General features: G+C 36.3%; 1 protein-coding gene across 2 annotated transcripts in view; it reads left to right on the top strand.

Moving 5' to 3' along the window:
• The window catches only part of NBEA (neurobeachin), an 835,554-nt gene that overhangs the window by 737,867 nt on the left and 76,580 nt on the right, over positions 1 to 21,107 (top strand). For both annotated transcript variants that reach the window (XM_038414552.2, XM_038414563.2), the window contains 2 exons: positions 7,536 to 7,648; positions 17,348 to 17,488. In XM_038414552.2, coding sequence (XP_038270480.1) covers positions 7,536 to 7,648; positions 17,348 to 17,488 — 254 coding nt within the window. The remainder of the gene's footprint in view (positions 1 to 7,535; positions 7,649 to 17,347; positions 17,489 to 21,107) is intronic.

A 21,107-nucleotide genomic window follows, 5' to 3' on the forward strand; every position in this document is an offset into this window, starting at 1 on the left:
CATCATCGTGAAATCATATTTATATTGCTTTCTTACATTTTGAAAGTTCATTTAGTAAGCAACAAAACTGTTAATTTAAAGAATACATTTCAGTTCCAAAAGCTGTTATATTCTCTGCCTTCTCTTCTGCTGCTCACAGAATGTTCTCAATGTTTTGTTTTGAAAGGGAGAATAAAATTTATCATTGACAGACTAATCAACTGCTCAGTTCAAAAAGAAACTATAGACTTAAAAGTATATGGGAATGCACTTGCCTACAAAACATTTTCCCTATACTGAAAATAGTAGAGATGATAACTGTCCAAATACACAAGTTTCAAGCAAAAGGTATATCCACTGCTGGCAGGAGAACACCTTCAATAAATTATGTGAGTCAGTCAATTAAAACAAAATGTGATGTGTGCAATTTCATAGGCAACTTTGGAACATTTAATATAATTATAAAATCTTGTGGTAAAAATGAGTTCTTGCTAAACAGAGACATTACATATTTTATTTTCTTTCTCTCTGAAAGTGTGATTTCTAACACTCTCTTTTACTTTTAGATTTATAGTCCTTCACAGTGGGAACAAATATGAAATATTTGTTTTAAAGGTGTAAGCTTTTTTATCCAGAATGTTCGTGCAGACAGTGATGGGCTAGTTTTAGACCATTAGCTGTTTGTTTAAATGGCACCATCCTGTTTAATATCCTCATCTTTAATCACGGAGAGATATACCCCCCACCATTAATTCTTTTTTTTTCTGTCACTGTGCATCTGCTAACTGACTTGTTCATTTCATCTGAGTCGCACGTTAGCCACTTAAGTAGCATGGATGTTTGCCAAATTGTATCCTGGTAAATAGTTCACAGCTCTTTTGGTTATATTTCCTCTTCTCACAAACAGTAGATTTCAACTCACAAATATTTTTACTTCTTTTGTCCATTCTTTTGTAGCTTATCCTTCTTCCTGCCATTATACCAATTTTGGCATCTAGCACTTTATGAAACCTTAAGAAATCATCCACATATTCTCATGTTATCCTTCACTGTAATCATTCAAACACAGTAGCCTTGGGAACTGCTGGATACATTCACCAGTGGGATTTCTGACTCAAACCCATTTCCTTTCTCTTGACATCTGTGACTCTGTCCTTTCACATAAGATCTCCTTTGCCCACTGGTAATACTGTTAGCTTTGGATAATTGGTTGCTGTCTCTGCAACGGAATCACTGAACCAAACACCAAAATCTACAACTTGATCCTCAACTCTCTCCCTGATGAAACAATATGCCTGTCTTCACATTCTCAGTTCCTAGCTATTGCATAATTTCCTAATCAATCCTTCATGTACTAATTATTCCTCATTGAAAAGCCTTCATTGTGCCACTTTATTTCTTATCTGTAAGTCTGCCTATCACCTCCTCTGAAACACTGTCCACTTTCATCTTTCATTCTGCTTCTCTTACAATCTTTAGCCAGACCTTAATCACAGTCTGTGTCAACTATTGTAGGGCTTTCTTCCTAAATCACTGTTCTCTAAGCCTAAGTAGTCCAGAACACTCGCATTCAAGGACATGTGATTTCCATAACTTTCTCTGGCTTCCTGTCCCTCTGGAAATTCAATTCAAAATTGCCCTCTTCATTTTCTTAAATCTCCAAAGTCTTGTTTCAACCTGTCTTTGTAACCTCCAAGCCTTCTATTTTCATGCCTTTTTATTCTATTTTTAAGATCTTCACTCTTCTCTGCCCTCTTTTCTGACTTGAGCATATTTCATCATCCTTACAGCTCTGGTTTTTTGGGTTGGTTTTTTTTTTTTGAGGGAGTTTGGATTTTTTTCCCCAAAGGTAAACACTGCACTCTGTTATTTATCAATCAGTTTCAGTTTTATACTCTCTGTGCCCCTGGTTTTTGTCCTAGTTTTGTAGACATAAGCCTTCCTGGCCAAACTCCCTCCACCCCCTTCTCAAGGATTCCTTAGTTTTGAAGCTGTAGAAGGAGTAGTAACTATACTAATTGACTTGGTGTTCTTTCTCCAGATTCACAGAAAAAAGGCCTTATTATATATTAACAGAATGTGGGTAAACTGAATACTCTAGGTGATACAAAAAAAAAGATCTTTTCTTACTATTCTCACTTGGTAAGAATATAGGTGGGGGGGAACCTTTAAAATAATTTTAAAAAAGTAAGATACAAGAATCAGAATTGGGAGAGAGTGTTATATCTACAAATCTGTGCTGAGGTCTCTCTGTTGTGCCCAGATTTTAACGGTTAAATTTGAGATCTAATTCCCAGACTTTTTACTGATTTCTGTTTTTTTTGAGGTATGTAAATTACCTTACATTTTTAAAAAATATCCCTGTATGCCATGGCTTCTAACAAATATGCAGAGTAATTATGTATAGAGTTTCTTTTAAATGATTTCCGGTAAAGGCTGGGGATTATTCTTTTTTGAAAGTTGATGGGGAGAAATGGTACATTCAGGTAACGGATGTAGACGAACTGCTACCTCCTTCCTCTTTTTTCTCCTGTTTAGCATTTTCCTCTTTTTTACCCTGTGATGTACAAGCCCTCACTGGTTAATTATGTATATATTTAGCTACTGCATGTGTTGGGCTTATTATTGTCATCTAATTAGATGTAACTCGAACTGCTTGCTTCTAGAAAAATCATTAAAAAATCTTTCCTAATGACCTAGAGATGACAAAATGTCTGTAAAGTGTGAAGAAGCAGACAAGCACAGGAACATCGCTCTTAAAGAGTGTTAATCCAGATGCTGCAATCATCTAATTAAACAATATTTTGCTGTCATTAACATTTTCACCACGGAATTGCAGTTATAATTTCTTTGTCAGCTGTCTCTAGATCACTTTACCTTCAAAACTAAAGTGCCATATAAAAACATTAAATTGGATGGTTTAATTAAAAAGTTTTTTTTAATGAAGAAACATATCCAGTATTTCTGAGATCTCATTTACTGTGCCTCAGTTTTATTGTTCAAGTAGATTAGTGTCATAGGCTTGCAATATTTAATATTCAGTCTTTAACATTAATCTCTAAAAGCTTAGCTAGTGAAAAATCTGCAGCTGCTGAAAAGGTACAATGTCTCCCAAAAGCAGTACAGGTTTATGTTTTATAATTATTCAACTAAGGAACAAAACAGTGGCAATTCTTGTGTACAAACACCAAACAAATGGTATTATGATGAAACACTGTCTGCTCTTTATAGTCAATAAATGATCATAGGAGAATCAAAACCAATCAGGAAACTGTTCCTTGTGGAGTTAAAACAGTGATATTTATGCATGTTTAGAATTATGGATATATAATACCATAATGCCACTAAATCACTGTTGTACAGCCAGATATTCATAAATACAGTACCTTATAACATCCTGTACATACTATGTCTAAATTCACAATGTATATTAACATTCATTTACCCAATTTATTTTATATGTTAATAGTATAAAATTGTTGAATGAATATTGAATAACCTTTTATAAATAACAACATTTATACCAGCCATGGCTAGTGTTTATATAGTATTGTATATAATCAACTACTTTACAAATATTAACTAATTAATACAATACACCAGCGAGAGAAATATTATCCTCCGCGTTTTATAGATCAGAAACAAACAAAAAAAGATTAAGTAGCTTGCCCAAAACCACACGGCAAGTCATAACCCAGGTCTCCTGATTTACGATTGTTTGCTTAATCCACCAGGCCATACTACCTCTCAGTGAATATGTATAAATAAATGTTAGAATAAATTATATGAGTGATTTATGTATTCAATAGTTACATTATTTTATTTTAAATATTTTATAATTTATTGTAGTCTTGCTCCTTGAGTTGCTTTATGGTGTGGCATTATTATGCTGTTCTTCATTTATGAGAGAACAACCTGTACAGTAGTATTGAAGTACAGAGATTTCAGAGGAAAGCAGGGAGATTCCTGTGATGGCCCAAAATCAGGCTCAAACTGCTAACTATGTCATGCAAGTAGTCCCATTGGCTTCAATCAATATTATGATATGGGAAAACAACATCAGCACATTTATTTTAAAATAATAAAATTCTTTGCAGTTCTACAGCACCTTTTTTAAAAAAACTATAACTAGTTTCCAAAAAGATTTTTTTAAAAAAACAATAACTAGTTTCCAAAAAGAACTAGATAAGTTCATGGAGCACAGGTCCATCAATGGCATCCCCATTCTCTGAGTGTCCCTCGCCTCTGTTTGCTTTGCCAAAACCTGGGAGTGGACAACAGCGGATGGATCGCTCAATGATTGCCTGTTCTGTTCATTCCCTCCGAAGCATCTGGCACTGGCCACTTTTGGAAGACAGGATACTGGGCTAGATGGACCATTGGTCTGACCCAGTATGGCCACTCTTATGTTCCTATGTTCTCATTTGAGGATCTCCAAGATCTTTACAAATATTAATTAAACCCTTTTTGGGGACGGGAATTAATATCCCTATTTTACAAATGGGGAAAATGAAGGCACAGTAAGGTCAAGCAATTATACCAGGGTGTTACTTCAAAACTTTGGCAAAGACAGGGGGTAAAAATGTAAAACTATTAATACTCACTCCTGTGCTTTAGCCAATGAACACCTTTCCCTCTCTCCTTTATGCTGATAAATTCTTGTATGCTCCTTGAATCATATGTTTGATAAATGTTAATCTGCTCTACGAGTCTTATCAGAGCATATATTCTCTGATGTAGTAATTATTGAGATTATGTGAGAATTATATTTGCATTTATTTCCTCTTTATTCATACATTGCACGTATATAGGTATTAGATCAATATTCCCTTCCAATTTCTATTTGTGGCTAAATTAATTTTATATTTTCTGATATAACACTGATTTATTAAAAGTACAAAATAACACAAAAACTGTTGATAATACCAACTTTTACTGGTATCAATGAGACTGTATGTAAAAATAGAGAAATGCTTGTTGTTCATCAACATTCATTGAAAAAATAGGGTGTTTGTGGAGCAATGAAAGTTTTATATTTCGCTAAAGCAGACATGATTTTTCTGTAGAACTGCCCAGAACAAGGAAGCCTGTGTTTCCCTGTGCTGGGTTTTGTACCCCAGGAATCTGTCCAAAATCTGGAAGGAAGCAGTTAGTGAGACAGGGCTGTAAATCTGCAGTGGGACTGGGAATTGTTAACGTAGGTTATTTCAGTCTGTCAGTTTAATACATACATACATACATACACACACACACACACACATTGATTACATGATTTTTTTTTAAAGAATCATGTTGCATATTATGTGATTCTCAGTAAGTCAATATGGTAGCTGGTGCAGGATTAAGGGACTTGTTTTTTTAACTACTATTAACTACTAGTTGATGTGGATATAAGGTTCTTTCCTATTTACCATCTTCTAGTTGGCAATTCATTCAGAATTTTCAATTGATTGATTTTAAGTGCAAATTATTTTTATAAATTGGATCTATAAAGTGCTTTTGATAATTTGAACTTGTGGTAATGGGGATTTGTTTCTTAGATTTGGGGGAGATGCCTTGGGGTTAGAGTTAAATTCAGTCTTTTTTAGGAGATTTTTAACCTTGACAATAGTTAGGAAGTAACATTAAAATAAATTCCACCCACCCATCTCAACGGATGGGAAACTTGATGGGGCCAGTGGTGACAGCTCCAGATGATGGAAGGAGGAGAATACATGCTGGGGAGATGCAGAGGTATTCCCTCTTCCTCCAGAGGCTCTAGCTACTCCTTGACCAGCTGGGGGAGAAAGGGAGCTGATTGGCCCCTGGCACTCTCCTTTCATTTGTTTAAACCCTAACCCTGCCCATGTGGAGTCTTTTTTTTTTTTTGCTCTGTTTCAGCAACCACTCTCCCTCAGCATCCTTGAGGAGCAGTTAAGTTAAATAGGAATAAAGATTTAGTAATTCATGGTAGCAGCGTCAGTTTGTCGCAACTTGTTGTCAGTTTCTAGTGTGGTTTAAATGATTCCCAAAAGTAAAAAACCTGGGATTTTGCTGTTGGGCCTTGTGCTTGTGGATTATAGGGAAATCTTGATCTTCACAAGATGAGGTCCCCCTTAATACCCTCTGTCCCACTCATGAGATTGGGGGTGAGGGTGATAGGTCTCAGATGAGCGAGCTGAGTCCTGGGATAGGCAGGTGAGAAGCTATCCTGAATTATGGGTTATATGATAGGAGCCCTGTAACCCCCACACTGGAAACACTTAAAGTGCCTGGTGTGTGAGTATGTGTGACAGGGAGGATAGGGCTCCTCCCCTGCATTAAGATTAATGTAGATGTGGGCTGCTGCTTAAAATCCATTTCTGTGTCTGTTCTCATTTGCCACTGTGCCCAAATCAACATTATTGTAATACAAGTTTGGTTGATAGCTTGGATTACAATACGCTCATGCACACCCATACAACCCTCCTTCTCTCCCGCCTTCCTTCCCTCCTTCCATTCAATACTTTAGATTAAACTACAGTTTATGGTATTGACATTACTTTGTGTATGTTGTCCAGATAGTTCTCCACAATGTTCTTCCATGATTTTAAGTCCAACGTGTAGAGGATAATATATAATTTATTAAGGCTCACATCACAAGACTAATACCCAGCCTGAGTAGATGGGCTGGATGCTGGACATACATTGGGTACAAGGAGTGGAGCGCAGTTGTCCCTGAATTGAGAAGCAAGCATAGAGCTGCCTTGCAGAAGCTACTTAAGCCTGCTGGTTGCAGGAGCCTCCATGAGGCTTAGATACATACCTAGTGGTGGGAAGGTAAGAGAATCTGCATAGTAGCAGATCCTCCTGGCTCTTCACAGATTTCCTACTCCCTTTGAGCTACTATGTAAAAAAACTCATGAGAACAGGGCTTCACGCTGGGCAGGCAGTGTGCCATACTTACCTCCAGTCCCAGTCCCACCACTGCAGTGGAATTTCACCTGTTTCTCGGGAAAGGCACCCTCCACTATCGTGGGAGATGGAGTGTAGTTAAACCTTAGGATAAAGCAATATTAGGAGAGAGAGCCCAAACCTCAAAATCTGAGATTCAAACTCCCAAATTTTGGACGAGACTAGATCCAGTTCTGAACTTTGCAACTTGGACCCATTTCTTTTATTTGTTACTTACCATCTGTATCACACTCATCACAACTGATACACTTTATGTGAAAACAAAAATGATTCTTCCAACTTTAAATTTCAACAGATGTTTAAGAATGTTGTATAATGTCATTAACGGAGGCTATCAAATAGGATTAAGTAGCATGTGGTTTTTGGTTTTTTGCCACCTGTGAACATTATTCTCTTCTTCTTATATATAACCTATGTGGCTGCTGTCTTCTGAATTTTCATTCACTTACATGCAACTGGGAGCATGTTTTTGCCTTCAGGTGATAACTGTATTAATAGAATAGCAGATAATTGGGAACATAAGATGCAAAAAATATAAAGATAATTTACTACTAGACTGTTTATCAGTAGCATAAATGGGCAATATTTCATAACTTTTACAAGATTGTTTTTTTCTTCATTAGGACGAACATACAATGATCTAAACCAATACCCTGTATTTCCATGGGTGTTAACAAACTATGAATCAGAAGAGTTGGACCTGACCTTACCAGGCAACTTCAGGGATCTTTCAAAGGTATTTTTCAAGCATTTATGTTAAAGAAATCTAGCCAACCTTCTTAATGAAATAGAATATTTTTAATTTTTGTTAGTAAATAGGTGGAATTAATATGTTTGGCGGGAAAAGATTATAATTTTATAAAGGCTCATGAAGTTATTTTGATATTTTTTTCTTATGGAAGACTGGTATTGTTTTGTTAAATCAAAGATGTTTTAAATGGGAACTTTTTTTAAGGTGTCTGGGGTATTTTATGAGAGCAGTGGCAAAACTAGTTTGAGACATATTAAACCTCCGTAAATATAAAAAGAAAGGTTTCCATAGCTCCTGAAATCATTGGTTTTCAGCCTAATGGACTTGGGTAAAAATTCAAATGTAGATTTAGGAAAGCAAGCATCAAATCCCCAACACGCCCTGTTAAAGACAAAATTTGGCACTTGTGTCAGAACCATTTGTGCAGTTATGTTATTTTAGGTTTGGATTTGTAAAGATAGATTTCCTTACCTTGGCTGCCATTACATGGCACGTTAAAAGAATAAATGACACAATAATTTCATAAGTAGAAGGCAATTTCTATGGCACATAATTTGTCCTTTTAGGATGTCATCTAGATAAGTTTTTCTGTTTTATACTGAATCTTTATACTGTGGTGTTTTTATGTCCTTTATTGATTGGCTACAGGAGGGTAGCTCTGTGTATTTTTAGATATCAAGATCTCGTCCAAATAGTTGTAAACAAAAGATATTTTATTAGCAATTTTACAAAATGAGAGAAAGATAAATAGAAATAAACATATCTAGACACACATGTAGTTAACTCTTAAATATTTATTTCATTTCCGTGCATCTCTGAATTTCCTTGATACAGAGGGGATTGGAAGCATAAATGCTAGAAGGACTTTCCTTGCAGTGCCTCTAGAAGCCAGAAGTACTGCAATCTTGTTGGGAAGCCTTCTCTCCTTACATGTCTAGACTAATTTTGCACTTTGCATGTATGGATAGTACTTGGATAGATAAAGCAGCTGGAGGGACTGATTCAATGGTAAACCTGCATATAATCCCATTTTTTCTTAAAAAACATAAATACCTAAATTAAATTTTAAAAAGCCAGATCTAAACAAACTGGTTGAGGTCTAGCTTTAGGTTATGCAGGGCACTCTGCTCTTTTGCAGTATTATTTAAAAATTTCCAAAGTAATTCTTTGCAAGTATATAATGAGACTGTAATTTATATCACGAGTGACAACAAAATCTACAATAGTAGGATATCAGCATTGATAGTACCAGTATGTCAGTTCATTCCCAACCAAGTGAAAATGGTTTTTTACTTTTCAGTATTGTTTATGATGATAATAAAATATACGAATAAGAATCTTCATCTCTTCAAAATCTCTAAGATTTGCTTTCCTGATATATGCATCGGCATGCAGCAGCCTGCATAGGACAATGCACTGAAACTACTCCAGGGTGTGGTTTCATGAGATTTTTTTTTTAACAATTTAGGTCTGATTGAGTCCATATTTGGATGGGATCTGATCAAGGAACATAGTTGTTACAGGGAGTAGCTTACAGATTTAGAAGGTTCATTTTTCTTTCTGTCTTTCTGAGTCAGTAGTGACTCATTAGTGAATTAGCCTTTTTTTGTGGTATTAGGGAGTGCTGTGCTGTTCTTTTAGAGGAGATTCAAAAGCAAGTCCCTGACTACTTGTGTTCATTAAAGAATCTTATGCCAGTTTTACAATAATACTTTACCCCAGAATCCTGTACTGCCCAATTTGGGTAATTTTACCCTGTTAATCTAAAATTAACCTATAGTTCAAACTGGAAAAGCTCAGAGTGCTCAACAGTTCCTCTGTTGAAATCCATTGTATATAGTAAAAAGAAAAGGAAGACTTGTGGCACCTTAGAAACTATACATTTGTTAGTCTCTAAGGTGCCACAAGTCCTCCTTTTCTTTTTGCGGATACAGACTAACACGGCTGCTACTCTGAAACCTGTTGTTGTATATAGTGTTGGTCTGCACTACAACCAAGATGTGGGGTGTATTCAGTGGTAGAAAAGTCATCCCTATATGTAATCTGCAAACCATGTTGGGGTTCTTATGGATAAAAGGAAAGTAATTATAAGCTTTCATTAACACATTATTCTGGTGACGCCTAGTAGCAACTAAATAGGTTGCATTTCAAAATGGTCTTTAAATGGAGCATAGATTTTTATTTTTCTCTGAAGGTAGTTGACTAGCCAATGTGAAATTTCACACATGGTTAGTTTTGGGGCCTTTTGACTATTCTGTGTAGTTTTTGTCTGGTTACTCTTCATACATTTTCAATAGGAAGTCTGTGTCATTGGACTGTGGCTGAAATTTTTTCTTGGCAATCCTACTTTCATTGTCCGTCTCCACAAAATTTGTTATAGAGATGGATCCTGAGTAGGTCTAGTGCAATGGGTAGGGTTTAAAAAAATAGAGTTGCTATTTTTAGTCATTATTCACATTGCAGCTGAAAGGTTATGTGTTATGCACACAGGTCAGATGGATGGGGAGATGGGCACACATAAAATCTTCTCCATCAGGAGCTATCCCTTTCTGTCAGATTTTAATCTACAACGAAGAAATGTTCCTGCACTGCTGTTGACACATAAGAACTTTCTGCATAGCCACTGATAGATAAAATCTTCTCTGTTAGCTGCTGCACTTCTGCCTCCTCACAGGTCTGCCTTCAACCCTCTTGCCCAAATCCCCATCCTTTAAAAAAAAAAAACCTGTAGGAAATTAATACCCTAAAATTTTCTTCCGGAAGCACTTACGGTTGCTACACACTTAACATATATGACACAAACCAACAAAAGCAAGGAAATAAAAATTCAGCTACCTTACATTTCCATATCTTTGTTTGCTTTGAGTCAGGTATTTTATATAATATTAATGTTTTATATTTTGTGGGAAATAATTTTTATTTGGGTAATTTGCTCACCATATAAGTGACAAGTATAAATAGTATTACAGTAAGTCATGTTACTTTTGACATTTATTTAGTACCATAGTTAAATATTTACATTTCCACAAAACAAAATAATTTTGAGCTTACATGCTATGGTAGTGTTTCCATTCTGTATTGTTCAGGTTGCTATACTGTGTCTATCATTTTAGTATCTTCATACGTTTAAAGAACTGCTTGTCCAGTCACAAACAATTAAATTTAAATACTAGTTTAAAAATAGGCACATTCTCTTTGTTCATAGTATTTTTTCAAATTTTCTATCCCTTGGTTTTTTTCCCCCTTATATGCTTAATTGGAGATTTATAAAAAAGGGCACAGGGGCAATCAAGGTGCTGTAGCTGTAAGATATATTGGACCCCTCATTTGATTAGACAGTGTAGGCTCAAGTTTTATTCATTACATATACAAGGTTAAAGGTTATATTTATTGTTTGACAGGATGAAAAGCTAACGAAAGAGGCTGTCATAGATACATAGATTATCTTTTCACTACCAAACCATCGGGTGATCTGTTTATTTTCTCATTTATTGAGATTTCCTATGCAAAAATACCAATGGCAGTGAGTATTCACATGAGAAAATGTGTGTTCAGGTCATATTGTACACTGAATGTCTTTAAGGATAGCACGTAGAATTTAATGTGATTTGTTTGTGTAAAATTATATGATGTTTATTCCTAAATTACAGTGAGTGCATGAGTTTGCCAAGCTACATTGTCCCTGCTCATTAAAGTGTAAATGGGAATTTTTCTTCATTTACTTCCAGTCATGCATCCTGTTAAATAAAATGGTTTCTTCGTAAGGCAAAGTCCTACTAATATTGACATGTGTATGAGCCATCACACGCCCATTCATTGAGTGGAAAAATTATATTTTGTTAATGCGGAAGGTGTTTGACTGACTGATGATAAGCATAACCACTTTCCCATATTACTGTGCCACTTTAAGAAAAGGAAGTGATAATGCCTCAAGGTTTCTAAATGTAATAATGCAAATGAACGCACCAAAGTGTGAGTATTTCAAGGAAAGCCACTCTTAATACTGCCAAATGTCTGTATACTGTGTAATGGAGTTTGTGGTTAGCCAAAGCCTTTCTAACCAGACGTAAGCTGCACAAATTTCTTCATTTTATTTTTAATTTTGTCCTTTACCACATATAAATATACCACCAACCAGGAAATGAGTTAAATTTCAGTCTGGCATAAGCCACAAAATTAAGCATTTACTTTTCTTACTTTAAAAATTAATGTATTGAACAAAACTCCTATACTTCAGAATCTGAATGAGTTGTTTATGGAGTAAGAAAAAGTATATATTTATCTCCTCTCCATAAAACAGCTTATATTTTTGGATAAATTTAAAGTAATTTTTAGCATTTGAATTCTTCAATTAAGTTTTAAAATTTTCTACCTTAAAGTGTTGTTTTACCTCAATTTAAAAAAATCAACTGTTTAGACTGAGCCAAATTAAATCTACACATGGTATTATTTCCTTGGCAATCAAATACCACATTGTTGCATGCATGAGAACTGCAGATAAATAAGTAAAATAGATTCTGTGTAGGTAAGGACCATATAATAGCAGTATTTTAATGACCAAACCAATAGGAGGATAAATTTGGCACTACTGTAGTGAGGAATGTACTTCTATAAATACAGCCAGTAGAAAGGCAAATACCATATGAGCTAGCATAACATGTCCAATGGATAAAAGCACTAAATTTATCAGCAATTCTCTGGTTGAAAGACTGGAAACCAAAAGAGATTAGTCAATTATCCAGGTAACATGTCATGGAGCAAATAGCAGCAATTTTCTGATGTTAAATCAAACCAAATACTCACTTTGTTTTAATGGAAAAAATTCAGCACAAATTGTGTTGACTAAAATAGGTTGTAACAACTTGCTTTTTGTGCAATATAGTACATTAAAAGTAAAATGGTTAGCTATAGAATCTGTTATTTTACAAACTTGCAGAGATAAGTGTTTGGCTGTAGTAAAATAGTTATCTACCTTGTTGGTAGATTTTAGAAACTCTTCATATAGAGTGAATAATTAGATATTATTTGATCTGAGCCTATGCAGAAGAGGTTTGTTCAACATAGATAGTTAAAGAAATATGAAGATGCTCTTTTTATAGAATAAAGGAAACAATATATTTAGATTAAATGGCTGTTTTGAAACAATTTCTATAATACATTTTTTAACATGAAGTGTCAGAACAATGAATTAGCCTCTAGTAAATTAGGCTTGCATCTAAGGCTCTGGACTGGGACTCAGGATATTTGGGTGACCAGCTTTGCCTTACACTTCCTGGTGACCGTAGGAAAGTCATTTAATCCCTTTGTGCCTCAGTGACCTATATGTGAAATGGAGACAATACTTTCCTAACTCACTGGGATGGTGTTACTGATAAATTGATTAAATGCTGTGAGATGCTCAGATGCTATGATAATGGGGGCTGTATAGATACTCTCTGTGAAATCTGGGGTGAGGACAATGCCTAGGAAGTTCCTGATCCCATTCACTTCATTTCTTGTGCGATGAGGAGAGATCTATGTCTGGAGGACCTCTCCACATATGCGGTTATGGGGTGTAATCTCTCTCTACATGACTATTAGATATGTTGGGGCAGGAAATCGAAGGATGGAGGTGGAGTTAAATCATATTTTTGTTGTTTCATTAAGTGTTCTGCAGATTCATCTGAAAATTTTAGCTTGTGTTAGCAAAATCAAGAGACTTTCTTCAAGAGAAAATTTGTTTAAATAAATGGCAGATTTCTAACCTGAAGCATATTCCAAGATGATTCCGAGCTGTACCCTTTGCACAGATCATCTAGTCTAGTAACTATCCAGTTCTTACACTCAGCAAGCATTAGAATTTCTCAAGGCTAGTTTTCACAACAGTGCTAGCATCCCCAAAGAGGGAAATAATGAGAGGGGTATGGGCAAGACCATGCCCTCGCTGTGCCTTCGCCACTGGTCAGCAGAAATGGCCTAGTGAGAGTGAGAAGCTTATGCTACACTCATTCAAAAGGTATAGGGGTGGTTGGCCCCATTCCCCAGAGCTCATGGAGGCATTGTCAACACACAAAGTCAACTTTCAAGGTTCTTTTATGGCCCCCTGCAAAATCTGTACACTTCCCAAGTATTTATGGACTTATCTTTGCACCACAAACTGAGGTAGGCAAGTATTATCCCCATTTTACAGATAGAGAACTGAGGCAAAGAAAAAGACTAAGTGACTCATCCATAGCCATACAAGAAGTCTGTGATGCAGTGAGAAATTGAATATGGGTCTTCAGAGTACCAGGCTAGGTCCCCAGCTACTGACCAATCCTTTCACCGTGCAGTCTGTGACCTGTAGAGGGTGAGAGTCAAGTTGACACCTTCCACATGGAAGAAAACCCCATCTCTCTCCCTCCATTCTTTGTTCCCTCTCTGGGACAAGGGATTCCTCATGGAGATTTCTACATGAGAAGTTCTCTTCCGTGGTTTTTCATGCGGGAAGTGATAATTGGGTTTTGCCTAAATTATCCATTTTATTCAGCAAACACATTGTGTGTGATTCAGATCCCCCCTCCACAACGAATCCTAAGGTAATTGAAAGAATGCTGAATTCTAAGTCAGAAAAGAATATTGATGAGAACAAGTGTAGTCTTCAGAACACAACTTTTTAGTTTAATGCAGTAGATTGAACATGTATCTTTTAGAAGCAGTAGCTTGTCTCTTTATGACATGAAAATAATAGTGTATAACCTTCTATCTAATATCAGATTGCTAAATTGAAATATCACTTCTTCAGCCTAAAAGACCTCAGAAGCACAGTGGTGTTTGCATCAATGTTTTCTATGATTCTTGGAAATCATATTGTCAGCAGCTTGAGAGACACAGAAGCATCAGTACGTTTTACATGAAATGTGACAAAAGCATAGAAGCTCACATCAGAAATATATCACTGAAATATAGTTGTAAATCTCTATTAAAGAGAATAACAGCATCTTGCTAGTGTATAACTTTTTTCCATTAAAATATGTCAAAATACTTTTCAAGCATCATTTAAGTCTCACAAAAGTCCCCTTGTGTTTATACCCATTTTGCAGATGGAGAAATTGAGGCAAAAGAGGTTGTGATTCATTTGGTGAAGGCCGTGCAACTGCAAATCAGTTTTAAATATAAGATTAGAACTCTAAAGCTTTGATTCCCAACCTACTCTAACAATTAGACACATTCACTCCCAACTAGGCCATCTTGCACATATTTATAATAAAACCTTGATGTTAATCTTTGTCATTTGAAGCTCCCAATATTTGCCAGTGCTGTTACAGTGGACTAAGAACTCTCACTGGCTTTTACATTGTGGAAGATACAAAATTCTGTCACACGAACTCATTCTGTATTTGCTTCTCAAAAGGAATGAGCATTGATTGTTAACAAGCATCATCAACTATACCCTTGCAATTGAAAATAAAGCTTTTAAAACTTTCAAATAGCCATACGGATTTGGGAAGTGAACCCTAACTGGCAGCAGTGAGATTGCTCCTGGTCAGTACGTTTTTATTTCATTCAACCTTTTGCAGAATTCAGTTAATCACAAAGTGACCCCAGACATTAGTGCGAATTCTGTGGTGATTGGAAGTGTATTTGTATAGTAAGTATAGTATGTCAGATCAATAGGAAAAGAAAATAGTCATTTAATAAGTTACTGTTCCTAGAAATTAATTGTTTAAGCAAAGATTTTTGCCAATTATATACTGTAACAATGTCTGAGCATTTTCTGTAGACACAAGAGCTAAACTGTAAAAAACTGAAAAGATTGAATAACTGATGACACATGAGTAAAATAAAAATGTAAATATTTATTTTATTCTTTTTTCAGTGGTTGAGAAGATGCCTGGAAGAGATTAGGGAATGGGTCATGCTTCTCTTTCAAGAATGTTTTGTGAGGCCTTGCAGTGCAATCTGTATCAGATAAGGCTGATCCTTAGGGATTACTCAGACATTTTACACACATGAGAAAGCTATTAGCATACCCATGACACAGCAAAGTATTAAGCACTCAGAATGTTTAGGGTAAATCAAAATGCTGGTACAGCATTGACTTGAAGTATAATTATTCACAGAATTGAACAATATTAACTATCTTAGAAGTTAGTTACTCTATTTAAATTGCGAAACAAATGTGCTCTTCTTCAGTCTTAACACGCAGACATATCAAAAGATCAGGAAAATTCAGAAACAGTAGATACTTAATTAAAACTCTGCTCATAATACCTTTTAGTGATATACATAATATAATGATGATGGCATTCGTACTGGTTTGATAGTCTACTATTTCCAAATGTAAGATGAGTTTAAACAAACCATGAAAAATATGCTCCAGAATGAAATTTGGAGCACACATTTTTCATTTTTTCCAATGGCCAAACCAATTTTCTATAAAAGATACAAGTGTAATAATAAACTAAAATAAGTTTGAGGTTGTAGCTTTGATATAAAATATTGGATATTGAGTATATATTGAAATGTGCTGATTGGTTCAAAATAATGTTGAACAACTTCTAGTATTTTGAGAAAAAATATTACAAAATCCATGAGTAAATGCTTATGTTCAAGTTGTAAACCCCTGATTAATAGGGGTTTATTATAAAAACACCAAAACTCTTAACTATTTGTATCATTGTAATGTACATGAAATAGTCTTTTGGGATTCTAATAAATAAAAACATCAATACGTTTTTGAACTATTCATCCTAGTGTGCAGTAATGTGTGTTCCTCTGAACGTGAAATCACATTTTATTAATTTTAATACTAAAATTAATCCTTGATGGTTCTTCGCAGATTACTATTCCTTTTGTTTTACAGTTGTTAATACTAGATAAATAATTTAGTAATATCTTACCTGAAAAATACATATTTAAGATTACTTTACATGTATTATCTCACAGTTTGATATAAATTCCTTCCCAATGTATTTTCTTTATCCCAGGACCTTTCTGTATTTTTCCACAATAGCCACATAATGTAGACAGGCAGCCATAACAAGTACATTTTACAAAGGATTATGACAGAAATTAAAACTCACAAAGTATTCATATTTCTTTTAAGTAAGAAGATTGTTGGTTTCTCTCTGTGAAACCTGGTTTTGTTCAGTCAGATGTAGATGCTGTCTTGCAGGACTATGAATGTTTTCGAGTATTTCTGCTTAGGATCACCAAACACCACCACCAGTTCTGCGTGAAATCTTTTCATCATGAAATGTGCATTACAAAGTATCCTGTGTGAGCAAAAGTCACATTTCATCAGCTATATCATTATGGTGAATGACAATAACAGAAATATTAGTTTGGTCTTAATGCATTTTAAATGCTGTTTAAAAGTGTATTTCCAGAACAATGTTACTGCATTAATTGGGAAACAACTCTGACTTCAAGAAAGTCTTTGAAACTTTGCAGATGTGGATCACATATATTTGTCAATTAAAAAAGGAAAAGAAAAGAAAAGTTATGAGAGTTTTAGTAGATCCAGCCTTTGAAATAAAATTCCAAGTCCATCTCAGTAATCTAAATGGATTAGCACAATGTGGAATAAATTATCTACACTTGGCTGCTGAATTTCATATATAGTGAATCTTAGTTAATGTATGCAGAATAAAAGTGACACACAGATCCAAAGCATACTATCCTTCATCTGTTATAATTATTCATTTTTTCATGTCTTTGCAGCCCATTGGTGCTTTGAACCCAAAGAGAGCAGTGTTCTATGCCGAGCGCTACGAGACTTGGGAAGATGATCAGACTCCACCTTATCACTACAACACCCATTATTCAACATCTACTTCTACACTGTCCTGGCTTGTTCGAATTGTAAGTAGTTTTTTGGATCCTGCTTTTCATTTAATATGTTTACTTGTGTTTCTTTCTCTAGTATATATGTACCTGTATTTCAAGTTATATAAATACATTCCAATCAGAACCTCCTGATGAATGTCTAGTCATTTAAAAGCCTCACAAATTTTCCATCTGCACTCTGTCTACTAATCCCTAGCAAATGGGGTAGGGGGAGGTTCCTACTGCCCTAAGAATCAGAGGCATGCTTAGAACTTGAAGTGTGGAGGAAACTAGGACAAGTAACTAACTTAACAAAGAAAAGTCAACTCAAAGAAAAGTTCCTAAACAGTAAAAGACGTTCAACCCACTCAAGCTACCCTCTCAGTTTAATATCTGAGGTACTGGTGGGCTTTGCAATGTCATGAAGTTTAAAAAATAAAGTAAACAAAAAATACCCAACAACAACAAACACCTTAGGCTTTGTCAGACCAGTGGGGGAATTGTCTGGGTACATCTCAAGAAGGACAGGAGAAACTTGTTATGGATTTCAGTCGGGCCGCAACTTTATTATGTAGATGTCCGGCAGATAAAGTATACAGTGCAGGCAAATCCATGCTTATTCAAATCAATTCTCTGGGGCTTCCACCAGCCCCCTTTGTTTCTATCCAGGTCCCCCAGCCGACCCATGGCTTGGTCGTTGCCATCCACCACCCTCGTAAGAGAGTTAAGGTGGGCTATGAGAATGGGGGTTGGCTCCCTGTCGTACCAATCAAAGGAGTCCCCAACCCCCTCCCCCGTTCTGTTCCTTTTTCCAGTATCTCCTTTCAAGTCCTTTACCAGACCATTTATCTGGTCACTGGCTGCCTTTTCTATGGAGTACCTGCACTGAACATCCTCCCCAAGGAGGCACCAGCAATATGCTTAGCTGCCTCCCCCACAACCAAGCCAGGTTCCCAGACATCTCCAAATGGCCTCTTGCCTAGCAGCCCTACTGGGAAGAAAGAATCCATTGTCCCATGTGTGATCATCAAGGGGCACCAGCATCTGCATTGTCCTTGACCTGGTACTACAACAACCGCCCTCCATGGAGGGCCGTATAGGTGAACAAAGAGACTTGCCCCACCCAGGTTTCATACCTTTATGCCCTTTGGACCTCACATTCTGGGGGGGGGGGCTGCAGGGGGCGGGGAGAGTCATTGCTGCAAAGCTGACCACTGAGCACCTTTTTTATAGCAGTTTCTGACCTCCTTCCCCCCTCCCCCCATAAAGCAGAGGTGTCCTTCCTGTGTAACGCCCAGACCATCTTTGCCCCACCTTAGTTGTGATGCAGTCATTATAGAACTCAAGTATTGTACTGAAACAGACATAAAATTATGGGCCACTGAAATTGAAGGTTTATTCCCATTGACAGAAAAATAAAATTTGTTACCAAAAGAATCAAAAACAAGTGTATATTTTCAGATATTTTGAAATGTGCACAGCACATTAGGGTACTGAAATGTTCTTTCATTTCTGGAAACCTGGCATTAAATAAATCTTTATAAATTAATTAAGCAATGGGTCCAAACTACAAAGTTTGGATCCAGCCTGAACACCAGAGCAATGAGCCATAGACATAGAAATATGGATTAAAGGCTTCAACTTTATGGAATTACTATAAAATTAAATTATTATAGAATTACTGAACTTGAGTTAAAACAGCACTCCACCCCCAACAAAAGCAGATTGTGTAGGATGTATCAGAAATGAGACACTGCCACCCCTGTCTCACAGCCAGCCAATGGGATCTGACATGGAAAGCCAGACTCCTCCCCCCGTTTCCTTGAAGGAAATTGGAGACTTGAGTTGAGAGGAGATTCAAGATGCACAAACATTGAAGACTGCACATATCTGCCATTCCATGCCAATGCCACAGAACAATGCCTGGTTATTCCACAATTGGAAGGTCCCCAAAATGACCCTTGCTACCCTGCAATCTTCACTAGAAACTAGCCACAATTTGCATTAATCAATACTCTAATTGAACCAGCAAGGTCTCTTTTGTGTCAAGAAGGTGAAATCACCCACAAAACAGTTTGCCAGTTCTACTTTGTGGGAAAAACTCTTGAAGGCGTGAAAAAAGTGATTAGTTGAGCCCTTGACATCCTAGGAGATCCAGTGAATCTATCTGAAGGAAGGAAAGGATGGAGCAAATTAAGGACATCAGAAGCTGGCAGCTCAAATCCAGGAAGCCCCCTAAATGGTCCAAAATGAGGTGGTGGGAACCAGTCAGTCAGGGACCATGGCCCAAAGTTTGCCCCATCCCAGACACTACTACAATATACACCCTATCTCCCTCGCCACCCAACACAAATATCAGGCACCACCCAAATCCAAGCAGCAGAGTTGGGGGTGGAGGGGAAGAAACAGGGTGAGGATGCTTACCTGACCCAAAGACCTCCCTAAACCAAAGGGGTGCCTCTATTGCTCCTGTCACTATCAAAATCCAATCCTGTTGACTAGAGTGTGCATTTCCCATATTGGCAATGATAGGATGTTCAAATCTGCGGTTATAGGACTTATCCCTGCTTAAGTTACAAGTGAAAATATTTGTTATCTTTCCTCTAATGCCTGTTTCTCCAGGGTTCAGCTTTGGAAGTAGTATCAATTAATTTGACTGGAGAATTGGACAGAAGTTTGTTGAAATTTGCAGATGACACTAAACTGTTTTTATTAATAAAAAATGTGAAGGAGTGTGCAAAATTCCAAATAGGCATAAATGCTGTGGGAGATTGGGCAGCACAACAGCAAATGAAGTTCAAATTGGATAAATGCAATGAAATGCACTTTGGCAAAAATACTCTAAACTTTCTATTATCTATACTTATGGGCCATGAACTTGCTAGATCCCCTAAGGAAAAAGATTTAGATATCATTGGGGATCGCTCATGAAGCTTTATATCCAACGTTCATTAGCAGTTAATAAAGCAAATAGAATGCTCAGTGGATAGAAAAGGGAACAGTGAAATTCCATTGGATAATGGTATGCTACTTTCAGGAGTCCTGGTCTAGTTTTGGTCCTCTGGCCCTAAGAAAATTCTACAGTAATTAAAATGTTGAAGGGCAGCAGAAATAGAGATATGGCAAAATTAAAATATGGTAGTTTTAAAACTGGGATTTTCTAGTTTAAAAAGAATTGTGTTCCAAATTACAAAGGTGATAGTAAAAAAAAACCCACTGGCCTTCCTTTTTCCCTGGCCAATGATATTACCAGCAAGGAGTTACTCAATGAAATTAATAGCTGGCAAACTTAGAACAAATAAATGCTACTTGACATAGCATATAATAAACCCGTGAGATTAAATGACCTTCTAATGCATCCGATGAAGTGAGCTTTAGCTCACGAAAGCTTATGCTCAAATAAATGTGTTAGTCTCTAAGGTGCCACAAGTACTCCTTTTCTTTTTGCGAATGCAGACTAACACGGCTGCTACTCTGAAATCCTTCTAATTGAGAGAAACTTTAACTGGATTTTTTTAAAGGGTTGGATAATTTTATGAGTATAACATGTGTAGTTATGTAAACTACAATAATCAAATTCTGTGACTTGAGATAATTTTCTGAAAGGGTCAGGAAATATATCTCCTCCCCTCCTTCACCCTGTATACAGAAAAGC

Source organism: Dermochelys coriacea, chromosome 1, assembly GCF_009764565.3.
Source record: "Dermochelys coriacea isolate rDerCor1 chromosome 1, rDerCor1.pri.v4, whole genome shotgun sequence".
NCBI classification, from domain to species: Eukaryota; Metazoa; Chordata; order Testudines; family Dermochelyidae; genus Dermochelys; species Dermochelys coriacea.